This window comes from Calidris pugnax, unplaced genomic scaffold (assembly GCF_001431845.1).
Source record: "Calidris pugnax isolate Ruff unplaced genomic scaffold, ASM143184v1 scaffold156, whole genome shotgun sequence".
Lineage (NCBI taxonomy): Eukaryota > Metazoa > Chordata > Aves > Charadriiformes > Scolopacidae > Calidris > Calidris pugnax.
Genome location: NW_015090889.1, coordinates 718893 through 731923, shown reverse-complemented (window position 1 = coordinate 731923; position 13031 = coordinate 718893). Strand labels below are relative to the sequence as shown.

Sequence of the window (13031 nt, the reverse complement as noted above, 5' to 3'; positions counted from 1 at the left end):
AAGTAGCAGATATCTTTGTTCTGAGTACTTCTGTTACACTAAACACAGTTTCTCACCCACCACTGTTACACTGAATAATACCCAGTAAATATAATAGCAATCTTTAGCACAGAGTGAAATTGGTATGTTTAAAACCCTAGCTTCAAGAACTCTGTGATTCTCTATGCTACGTAATTCATAGATGCGTGTATATTAAAAATCTTCAAAATTGTGCTGTTGTTTGTTTTTAAACTCTGATGACCTTTTAGGGCTTGACTCATTTTTTTCACCCCTTCAGGACTGTGACATTGTTTTTCCCCAGTGAGAATCATGATGCATTCCGACAGATCCCATTCTCCAGAGAAAAAGAACACCAGAGAGCTCCAGCTACACAAAACAGCTAGCGCTCCGCCTAATGCAGGGATGACACAGGACCAGCAATTGCTATATTAGCACAAGTGACAACTCCTTTCCCCTGGCAGATTTGGCAGCATTGTTTGGCTACATTCAGTACACTAGCAGCATAACAGTTTGGTAGTCTGTTATATACATGTGAATAAAAAACAAACAAAAAGAATAGTAGGCTTCAGCACACAAATAATTCAGTAACTCTGAAGTCAGGCATAGTGAGTTAAACTGAGGAGTGTATATTTTATATGTATCACTTGGTAGATGACAGGACAGCAGCTGTGCACAGTAGCCAATGTAGGTAAAGTCAGTAAAGTCTCAAGTGAGAGACTGCACTAGCAGCTGCTATCACACCTACTAGCATCAGAGTGCCAAAAAGTCAAATACAAGTCTAAATATGCCCAAAGGCTTCTCTGAAAGAAGGAAGTTGTACTTCACTACAGTTAAGCATTTCATCATTGACTAAGAACACACGAGATACCTTCCTCTTATAGAAGAAAAGATTCACAATATAAATGTATGATCCTGATGAACTTACTCCAGATCTCTACATTTCTTAGAGGCTTTTAAAGTAAGTACTACGCCACTGCATATTGCAAAGCTGCTTAGCAGCTTGTTCAATTACATGCTGCCAAAACAAAGGAAGTTGAGTGAAACACACACCAACTAGAAACATTAATGTACTGTTCTCCTTTTCCAATGAAATAGTCATGAGTTATTAAAAGAATGAAACATTAGAAATCAGTACTTAAAGGTGTCTATGTAAGCCTAGATGACAGGTAATCAGCCTTCTAAAACACTTTTTATCAACACCTTTAACAATGAAATGAACCACCAATGAGAAGGCATATCCTGTCATTACCAGCTTACTGAAGAAAAAAAATAAAAATCAGGACAATTATGTAATGTCATATTCTTAATCTACATCTAATTCAACACATGGAAACTGCACAGAAGAAAAACAACCAGGTTCTGAGAACAATGGAAGAAGAGAAAACTACATTTAAAAAAACCAAACTGCATGACACGGAGATCACTCCTGAATTATTTGTATTGACACATCAACTCCACTTTCCCAGATTAAAAAACACGAATGCAGTAGCAGTTTACATTAAGTATACGATTTTCAAAAACATAGTAACATATGCTTAGACTGAAGGTATGTCTCAATTTATAAGGTAGTAACATAGAAAGAATTGTTTGCCTGTTGTATCAAGTTTAGGTAGTTACTGTTGTGTTAGAAAATATACCAAATATGAAGCCAGACAGACATCCTCTGTGACCACTGTTAAAATTCTATTATCACACCTGAATCAGTAAAGTGCAAAATACTTTGTGCTGGTATAGTGCAACGCCAAAGTTTTGCCAAATAATTCTCCAAATAATAAGTTTTAGATTATAAAACATGATGTATAACAAATCTTGGCAACTGAGAACTTCCCCTTAAAAAGAACAAGTGATTTCTGCAGAATGTACCTAGAGATTTATTTAGTTTGATTCTCCTAACTTTCACAGGTGAATGATACGTGTAGCACTTTATTTTGAATATGACAACAGAGAAGTTCCAGTAACTCATCTTCATAAAAAAAGAAAGAAAATAAGAGCGAAGAACTCAGATTACTCTTGCTGCTTAAGAAAGCTATTAATGAATAGATGAGAGTGGCCCAGTAATACAGAAAAAAGCACACCTCCTTCATAGCAGTCGGCAAAGAAAGTAAAAGAACTATTCTTTTTCCTACATCAATCAGGTAGAAATTAACCTTTGCATTTACAAGAATGTCTATTAACTAGAAAGCAGTGAAAAAGACAGCATATCCAAGGTAGCATCCAGGAATCACTAGGACCTCACATAACAAGTCCTGTATCAGGATTACACTTAAGAGTCTAATCTTTCATGTTTTAGCTCTGTAACATCTACACTTGTACATATGCCCTTCTGTAAGCAAACAGGAAAGTTAATTTTAAATGCCTACTGTGACTGTATAGATTTCTTTTGCAGATGTGCATAAAATACTGTAAAAGGATTTTTTTTTAAAATATTCCTAAGTATGGATGAACACGGCAGGAAACACACACTCTGGTGTTGCAGTCACCTTGAAGCAGTGACAACAGTTCAAAAAGTCCAAAATTATTGTCTTCTAATGTTATTTCTAACCAAGACATTGAAATTACATGTGTAGAAAAGATATTCTGCATTATGTTAATTATCCCCAGAATGTGATCTTACATGCCAAATTTATAGACAGCACTGCGTTACTGCTAAAAATCCTGAAAAACAGGCTTTCTAGATGAAAGTTATTAAACAGCTTTTCTAGCAACTGATGCTACAGTATTACTACTTAAACAGAAGCCCAGAACAAAGCTGATGACTGGCCACATAATTTATTTCAGATGACTAGAGACAAACTTAAAACACCTTTAAACTTTGAATGCAGAAAGAAAACTGAGAGATCATTCCAAAGGATAGCTACAATGCTGATTTGAAAATTAATTACATACAGATAAACAAACTATTCTTTAAATGCTTTACAGCAGCACACAAAAAACTGTCCTGCCTGAGTTTCCTCAAAGACCAATTATGAAAATAGTATTAAAATTAGGACAACATAGGGTACCAAGGCAGATTTAAAAAACTCCCGTTCTTTAAATAACTTGCCTACTCAGAAAGAAAAAAAATATTTGATTTAGTCCTCCATTTAGATTTACATTTGGTCCTCAACTCTCAGGAAGACATGATATTAGCACCAAGAATCTTAGCAATCATTCTTGGTACATACAGTTTCTGTGCATTACATACTTATTTCCCACACCCTGCCATCCAACAGCATTAGATACACAACTAAAACTACTTCACACTATGATGACTAAAACCAAGCTGAGATTAGTCTCCTAACAAATTTTCTCTCATTTTCATAGTAAAAAAGAAATACAAATTATTCTAGGATACACACTTAAGCTCTAGAAGAACTTGCTCTGAAGCTTTCAAAAGTTTAGATGCTTAAAAGCAAAAAGGAGACAAAAAGAACACAAATGGAGGCACAAAATGCTGGAGGCTGGGGAACGCTCCATAGCAGCATGACTACGCATTTGTCTGCCCTGTCATTCTACTCTCTCCTCTGAATCAATTATCAGCTACTGTCAAAGACAGGACTCAGAAGGCTGGAGTGACCCAGTATAGCTGTTCTTATGCTCAAAAGCCAATAAAAAGGCTGGAGGATAAACCTTTCCCAAATTCACAACATTCATTACATTGGTACAGAAATGAAATTAATACTTTCCAAAACAATCACTATGAATTTGAATAGTGAATATAAGTTTATCATAATGGTTTAGAAAATTATCTTCAATTCCTCCAACCCATTTTCTTCTTTCCTGCCACCAATTCTAGAAAAAAATAATTCAGAACAATCATAATTTTTTGTCGCTATAACAAAAGATATACTGTGACTGCTTCACATCATGCAACTACTGTTTGGTGAGCGTATCAGGCAAATCTTCTTTCAAAAGAATTCTGATCATGTATTTCTCTGAACATTATCAAGCTGACAAGCAAGTTAATAACAATATCGCTGACATTAGGAGAAAATCCATGAAAGGGAGAAATATGACCATATCTAAGAACATTTTCCCAATTATGACTCTTCTCTGCATCGTTTTATAATTTGTTCAATAACACAAAAACCTAAGTGTTGTCCAGTTAAATGGCCCTCGCTGATAACCTCCAAGCAGCCAGGAGGTAGCCACCGTCCCCAGAAACACAGGGTGTCATGTAAGGAGAAAAAGGCTAGCAACATTAGCAGAAGTAGCATCATCCAGTTTGCTGATGCAGACATGAAGGGCAATCTGGCAAGCCATAGAAAGAGCAACGTAGTATCATCTTCAAATTCAAACATTAATAAAGGTACACAACTAGAAACCACAAGTAATTCGCAAACAGCATGAATTGCAGCAGGAAACCTTTAAACTGTGGCAAATGTGTGAGGTGACAACTACTCCTCTTAAAATGCTATAACCAGAACATTTCAAAATATCACACGGAGTGATGATGCTTGGGAAGCCTATACTCTCATACCAGGGCCAGGACAGGTCTCATTCATCTGCAGCTGTGACCGTTCAGGACTTTTTCTCATTAAAAGGTCATTTTCAGAGAAGGGACAGGAAGCATCATGTTTATGAATTTCACAAGTTCCAAGTATAACTCTTTAAACACAGAAGACACCTGATTTGTTGGTCAATTTAAACTTAGAAAAATCTATCCCAGTTAATTAATAGGCTACCCTAAAAAAATGAGCTGGAAACACTACATTGATGAAAACAGCAATATTTTTTCCATTTCATTTTTTGCATTTTATGAAAAAAAAATCCCAGTAAGTCTACTCATGAGATTCACATATGGTTTCCATGAACACATTCTAAATTCTGTAGATAGCAGGTTGCAAAAGCTGCGTTCTGACTTCACTGATATTCAGGAGGCAACAAAGGAAAAAGATATAATCACTTTAAAAAAAAACAAAACCAAAAAACAGTCAATTTCAGGCAACGACTGTTCTTGATAGTCCTCTATTTTTATGCAGTAATTATTTCTAAAAATACATATGTATTTTTATTTATAGTCTGTGTACGCTCCAAACAGGAAACCAATCTTTTATGCAGCTGAAAAAAAACAAACAAAAGCCCTGTATTGTTCACCATACATCTTTAAGTGAAGAGATTAATGAGATTATTCTTTGTTACTCTAATTATTATATATTTTTCCATAAATCAAGGCCATACTGTTTTGCTTTAAATACCTAACCTCTATGCACATGTACCTTCTACTAATCATTCTGTAGTCTGAAATCAACAGCCATAGTTCATTTCACAACGAATAAAATCTATGCAAATGGGGTATGGAGATGTACCTCTTTCATTTTAACCTAAGAAGTGCTGATAGTAGCCATTTCAAACATGGGTGAGTAACTGTCCTACCTCATCCATACCATTTTGCCATCCTTTTGGTCTTAAACACACAAAGCTACTCAAAGTACTACTGAAATAACATGAAATTTTGTTAGCTACCCACCTTTTCAACAGAAAGTGAGTTTAAAATCTTTGTGCTTGTCATTTTACGTATCAGGAAATTGAGCATATTTAATTTCTACAAAATAAATACAAAAAATTAAAAAGATAACGTTCTGAAATGTTTCAGGGGCCCGAATAAATGGTGAGATGTAGCTAAAGCCATAACAATAAGTAGCATGTGAAATAAAACGAGCTTAGGGAAGTCTAAATAGTGAAGAACCAAATTCAGTAAATTTAGAAACTTTTAAGGAAATTTTCATAAAGGCTCTATCACTCAGACTAATTTGTTAATGAACAATGTTGATTCCAAGGATATTGCTGTTCAGGTAGAATTTGGGAGAAGAGACTTCCTCACAATATTTAGCTACCAGAACCTATTCAGGCCACTGCTGAGATGTAACTTACTATATTCTGATGAATATAACAGAAACATAAGAACATGTGTCCTACAGGGCTTTCAGGTATGTGGTAACAGTAAAATTCAGTCACATAACTAAGAAAACACAACTATAAGTAGATTTTTTTGGTATTTGGGGGTTTTTTGTGAGTTCTTTTTTTAATTGGGTTTTTTGCTGGGTTTTTAAATCCACTTTCTCACTTGCGCATCTTTACCAGCATTAATCCTCTTTCACCAGATGCAAGAATTTGAAGAATACACTCTTCACTCATCATGCTCTGAAGTTTTTCTAACTCTTACTTTTTTCCTGATGCCTTCTACCTAAATTTTGCATCACCACAAGAGATGGCTGGCAAATGAAAAAAAATCATTTGTGCAGTATACATAAATATATTAATACTAAAGATATTTAAAGTAGAATAAAGCAAAATACACTTTACTGTGAAAGTTACGAGTGCTCCAGATAAAACAACTGGTCAAATATCAGCCATCACTTGTGTAGCAGTATGATGGCACCTTCCCTTCTGTATGAGAAGCCATGACAGGAGTGCTGCTCAGCGTGTAAATTCACCTGCTCTACATTATAAGCATCTGCCTACCCACGTGCAGTTAAAAACACTTCCGATGAACAGCAAACCTCTTCTTTTATCTAATCTTTTATGTTGTTATGAAAGTCTCAAGTCACATGCTTATGTCTTAATCGTAAGAAGCTTACTGGTTTTAAGGTAGATGACTCCTGTAATTTTATTTTTTTTTTAAGTTTCAGGCAAGAGTCTCAATTAGTATGAAAGATAAAATGCTTATCTGATGTTTCAGTACATTCCCCCAATCTAGTCAGCCATCACTTCAACCCAAATTCTCAAGCCATTCTGTAACCCTCTGGAACACCATTCTTTTCTGCACTGTTTGGGTTTGTACGGATATAACCAGTCGGAAAACAGCAGTTTTTCCACTGCCACTGACTTTCCCACTTTAAAGAGAAAAACTCTACCTGATGTTGAGCATCTCTTCTATGTTCTTAGGGGAAAACTCCTGAGATTGCTAGGTAATGGGTAAATTACGCATGAACATCATGAGATTGGGCAAATAAGTGATGCGGTTCTTTCTGGAAAGGCTATCGTTGACATAACTTCTTTACTTACTGTAATTATGATGAGGGGTGTGCTCTGGCACAAAAAAAAAGAAATCCTTACACTAAGCCGTGCATTAATCTCAAAGTGGGGTGGAGTGGAGGGAAGGAAAAAAACTAAAGAATATTTATGACCAAGACTAAAACATTCGTATGTTTAGAATGAAGGTGACAGAAACTAGAGATTTTGATACTTCAACAGTTTTTACAATTCACATGATGAGGAGGGGAGAGCATAATACTATAATGTTGTGGAAACACAGCATTGCTTAAACACCTAAGAAGCTATTTATACCAATCCAAATCGGAGAACAATCTCTTTTGCCAAATATAAATAGAAACCACAAGATATTAGAACAGTCATTTTATTCTCTGCCCTTTAGAAGAAAAGTGCTGACATTTCTTGACCAATCTGAACCACAGCAGCAAAAACATGAAGAACTAACCCATAAAAAGAAATTCAGAGGTGCTCTACACAAAAACTTTAAAGACACATATGAACATAGATCTTGAAAAATATGGTAGTGCCCATCTCGTACAGATACCTTAATGCTAGGTAAGCAAGTCCTACAGTTTTAGAGTTGCCTTTTGTTAAGAAATTTCCTGCATTAAAAAGATTGTTCCTGTTTTCAAGAAATGAAAAGTGAAAATACTGTAAGCACACTCCACTTTAGTAATTCTGAGAAGTCTTAAGATTGTAAAAGCAGTAATACCATAGGAAGCAAAGTCAAAGGTACACAAGTGTTATTCTCCTAACCAGGTCAGTGCACTACACAACTCCAAAACAACGGTCAACTAAAGCACAAGTGCAGATAGGAAAGCTAAGCATACACCTTAATTTTGGAGTGACTATACTCATAATTTATAACTTTCTTGCTTTTAAAACTTACCAAAAGGTTAGCAGGCCACCATCATTGATCACTTCCCTTTTGGTCTTGCTATATAAAAACCCCAATATACAAAAGTAACACAGCAGAAAATTTCTCAGACAGTAAGACATGTAAGATCTCACTCCAGCTGTTTTTCAAGTTGCCCCTTTATATCTCAGAAGAACTGAAAAAAAATGTTACTAACTACCTTTTGCTCCTATCGTGGCTTCTGTTACAGATTCACAAGCAAGGGAGCAAAAAACGAGCTACTGCTCTATGCCATTGCTCTAACACAAGCTTCCTGCTAGAGTTATCCATCACAATGACGGCATAGTGCAAAGCAAGAGTGAAAGGTGCACACACGTTTTGTTTATTTGGGTATTTTTAAAATTTAAAATACTGTTTCTACGGTGTGGTGGAGCCCCACTTCATATTTTTAAACCAGACCACGTATTGCAAACCTACACAAAGAAGAACTTAAAGGCTTTCCTTAACAGTCTTGCCATTAGTGTGGAAGAACTGCCTTTGAGCCACCAAGAAAGCATACACCACCTACCACCTCTGCACTGGTTACCTGCTGCCTTGCTGCAAACACTCCAAAAGGGTTTTGTTTTTTTCCCTCCCCCACTACTTAAGCTCTCAGTACCAGACAGGTGCACAGTGTCTCTCCCTGCTTCTTCCATACTGATGAAGGAAGCTGGAAACAGCATGGTCATCAAATCTCAAGCTGAATTTGGAAACAAAATTCATCTAGCCTTCTTTGACTATCCTGCAAATACCACTTAAAAACGCCCGACATTTTTGTGGGCTGTAAACTGCAAATAGCATCCTGAGATGCTTTGCCCTGCATGCAAGGCATTATGATCTGCCATGTGGGCACATGGAATCAAATACAACATGGTTTAAAGTCAGGCAAGCACAGTAAGAAAAGCGATACCATTCAGATCTTGTAAAGTTAAATGAAACTTCTCTATCTTTTATTTTTACTTATGTAATACAAGGAAATCATGGACAATGGAGGCAAAAAAAAAAAAGGGAAAAGGGTATTTTTTTCAGTTAACACTGGCCAATTTTGTGAAACTCACTCTGAGAGAAAAAAAGAAGCCAGTTTTCTCAGACACTTTATTCATATGTCTCACACTGTAGCTAAAGGTCTCAACATTTACGAGACAGAGAGAATAGGTTGTACAAGAACAGCTGCTAAGTCAAAGTAGTATCTCGTAATGCACGCTTATGAATAATAAATGAAAGTACTGATGTTGGAGATAGGTACATTTCAGTTAATTAATGAGTACAGTATCAGAAAGTGAAGACTGTTACCCTCAAAAAGGAGGAAATGAAGACATACAGACACAAACAGCACCTGACCATAAGCACTTGGCACCCCTGTGTCTCTCCAAAGCTTCAGTAAGCGAACAAGCTCTGTTCCTAACAGCCATCACAGGCTCAGAGGTACAGCAATCCAAGAAAATCCAGGGATCCCTTGAGGGAAGGACATTTAAAGGAGCCTGACTACAGATAAGGCACTGCGAGACACAGCTCTCAACTAGGCAAGTTCTAAACTACTTTGGCCCTCACAACCCAAAGGCCACAGCTGAAACTCCAAGAAAGTAAGAGGTGTTGGTCACCCAACAGGATAAGGCAATTCAGTTACAGAAGTGAGCAAAGAACTCAGCAACAAATCAAGTGTGGATTACACAAGCCTTTTACAATGCCCAGAGCTTTGGGAGGTATATAAGCTTCTATAATTCAGCTTGGAATACCTGTAAAAAAGTCAGAAATTAAGATGACTTATGCTAAAAGCATGTAATACTTGTATCATGGTTACATACACAACCATGACAGGACTCAATGCAAGAATTCCTACAAAATGCACTAACCTGGTCAGTAACTCCAGTTGTCCTTTCTGGCCTTAAGAAGTTACAGGCTTGGATTCAGTAGTCTAATTAAACCAATCTGCCTCATCCCATTGCTAACTCCTTCCAGATGACTGCAATGGGAGTTGCACTGGTGGCAAGTCTGTCCTCCTTTTCTGTTCTATTCTGAGCAGGTAATATAACACGAGGCCAAAACTTGAGTACTCTGAACCCAAATTATTAATTGCAATTTAATGATCATCGGAAGACACAATATATGACCTTAAGCAGACAAAAGCAATGAGTTTAACCTGTATCTGCACAGGCTTTTTTCTTACTATGCCCAACAATATTTGTACTGGGCACAATTTTTCCCGAGTTGATAATCATTTGAGCAAACTGATTTTCTTAAGAAAATTACTGTCCCAAAAGATTTACCTGAATCTTCTTAAAATATGGGGTACAGCCAGACTGAGTGGCCCAGAAGTTTTAAAAAAAACTAAACAAACAAAACCCCACAACCCAGAAACCGCAAACTACAGACTTTATCATCTTTCACCATGCTAATCCTGCACATAAGAGCTCACTCTCACACACACTTAAAATGCACCATCATATGTCTTTCATAAACATTATTATATATCATTTTTAAAAAGACAGAGCACCAAGAAGCTCCAAAGAGTAAAACCATGACAAAAATACAAAAAAGAACAACGTAGTGACTTCTGCAAAAACATGGGCAACTCTCAAACTACAGCAGCAGAGAAAAGACCAAACAAAAGCAAGCAGAGAAAAGCACACCAGCTCTACACGCAGCACCGCAGCCCCCGAGACTTACTGCAAAAAAGCAAGGAAGAAGCAGGAGCAAAGCAGCACAAACAGGGCTAGCACCCTCCCCTCATCTATTATTAGTTCTGAAATACTTAATAACAGCACTAGCCTCTTGCACAGAAAGAGCGTATTTAGTATACCATCCACAGGTATGGACTAGTGAAGGTCTGACTGTTATGCTAAGTCATGTTCATCAAGCCATCACTAATAAGAACCTATTTAAAACAAGGCAATACCAATATAATTTCAGATGTTTGTAATAAAGAGGCCACTGTAACTAGAAACATATGGCTGAGGCACTGTTTATGGTGATTCTCTACTTTACCCAAATCAGGTTTTTCACATTAATCAACATAGAGTTCAGTTGCCCAGGGAAACAAAAAAACTAGAATATTCTTTGAAGTTACTGAAAATATAAGCCCCCTGGAAAGCTGTGATGCGCTCAACTCAGTGAATCAAAACAACGTATTATTAGTACAGAATTGGGATAACAATTTAAAATATTTAAACTAATTGCTTATACAGCTATTGTAAGAGCTGGAAAAACAAACATTCATTGTGTTCAGTGTGGAAATCAAGTTATCATCTAGCTTGGTTAATGTCTTGCTGAGACTTTTTAACTTTTTACTTTTGTTTTCTCTTTAAAATGAAATAAACACCCAGCATGGCTAGCTATATGATTACTGATCAGTCAGCTGTGGTTTGTCTGACACAAAAAAACATCGTCACTTTTATGATGAGAGGTTCACAACAAAATTTGAATCAGCTTCTTAATCAACTGCGACCACCACAACAGTGATTTTTTTTTTTTTTTTTTTTTTTTTTTTTTTTTTTTTTTTTTTTTTTTTTTTTTAAACTAGGACTACAAAACAACTTTTCATTTCATTAAAAATTTGTTCTGCATCTTACCTGAGAGTCTCTTTTACAATACAGTACACATGCAGTAGTTATACTGCTATTACTACAGGTCTCATGGAATCAGTATGTGGCTGAAAACACCTCATGGCAAAAACCAGTACCATCATGAAAGCCACTTATCAAACTTTGAGTGAAAGATTTCAAACAGACCACATCTAAAAATTACCACTCCAGCATTTAAATTTTGTATATTGTTCTTTCACATCAAAACACTTCAGTATGTTACACAACATAAAAAAGTTACTAAACCCATTCATTAAAATCCTGATTCTGTAAATTTCATGAACAGATAACACTGCTTACAGTAATAATTGTGTCATGTGTTTGAACTGTTAAGGCCTTTGTCCCACATTTTGTTAATAAAAGTTTCACTTGTCTCATTTTTAAAGACAGTGTTTCACTAAAGCAATCATGTCCATTTGGAGACAGGGTGGGAGCAGACATAAACGCCTGTTTCTTTAAAATGAAAAAAAAAAACCTGAGGATTTTTCCCAGGAACTAAAAGACACTTGTAAATATGAGATGTATATGCCAAGATAACCTTCAGCCGTTTGTAAAACTGTTTAATAAAAAAGTTCTGAACACAGGTCACATTGGGGGAAGAAAGATTTAGAGGTGGAGTTGTAGATACAAACTCTTACAAAGCTCAAAAACCTTCCTGATGCTGCTAATATTTGTACTTTATATTTCACAGTCCACTTTCATCTCATCAACTCTGTCATCTCCCTGCCTACTTTCTCACAAAATGGATCTATTCAGGACAGCAACAGTCCCAGATCTCCTAAGGCTGAACAGTTGTACTCCAAGCACCAACTTTATTCCCTCCCCCAGACCAATATCTTCTGCCCCAGGGAAGATCATTGCTTTTAGTGGGACGGTTTGTTTTCTGTGTTTCACCCAGCTCTTTGGGAGAGTCTAACCCTTACCTGAGCCCTCACTAAGGCAAGAAGAGCTACACATTTGGGTAGGGAACGAGTTCCTATTTGTCCAAGACAAAACTGCTTAGTGTTATTGTTGCTTCTTCCTTCTTCTTATCGTTCCCGTACATCTGAGAGCACTGGAGGGCGTCGGGAGCAGTGTAACAAGCAGAGGGGGAGACGACTGCCTTCTGGACGGCAAGAGGCTGACGGCAAGCACCGCGGCCAGGCCGGCCTAGAGCGGGCAGGGACAGGCGACGAGGGAGGGAGGCAGGACGAGCCGCCATCGCCGCGGTGCTCCCCTCAGGCGCAGGGCCCGACCCGCCGAGCCCAGCCGGCGGCAGTCCCGGCGGACAGGCCGGAGGGGCGGGCGGCCCCGCTGAGGGCCGGACGCTGCCAACAGCCCCGTCTGCCCCAGCGGCCTCCTCCGAAAACGAGCCCAGGAGCGGCCGAGGCAGCTCTGCCCACACGCAGGGGCTCCCCCCTCAGCTCCGGCCGAGGCAGGCCAGCCCTGTGGCCCCGCCGCAGCACGGCACGGTGGGGGCCGAGAGGAGGCTTCCACCTACGGGCAGCTCCGCTCACTACAGGCCGCCGGGCAGCCCACCGGCGCCGGGCACCGGCACCCCGCTCCCTCCTCCCCACCTCCCCCCACCACCCGCCGAGCCC

The 13031-nt window shown here is 38.1% G+C and overlaps 1 protein-coding gene across 1 annotated transcript in view; it reads right to left on the bottom strand.

Moving 5' to 3' along the window:
- The window catches only part of RICTOR (RPTOR independent companion of MTOR, complex 2), an 84466-nt gene extending 72011 nt beyond the window's left edge, over positions 1-12455 (bottom strand). The window contains exon 1 of the mRNA XM_014947595.1: positions 12375-12455. Within this exon, the coding sequence (XP_014803081.1) occupies positions 12375-12408 (34 nt within the window). The 5' untranslated portion in view covers positions 12409-12455. The remainder of the gene's footprint in view (positions 1-12374) is intronic.
- Between the last annotated feature and the right edge of the window lie 576 nt (positions 12456-13031).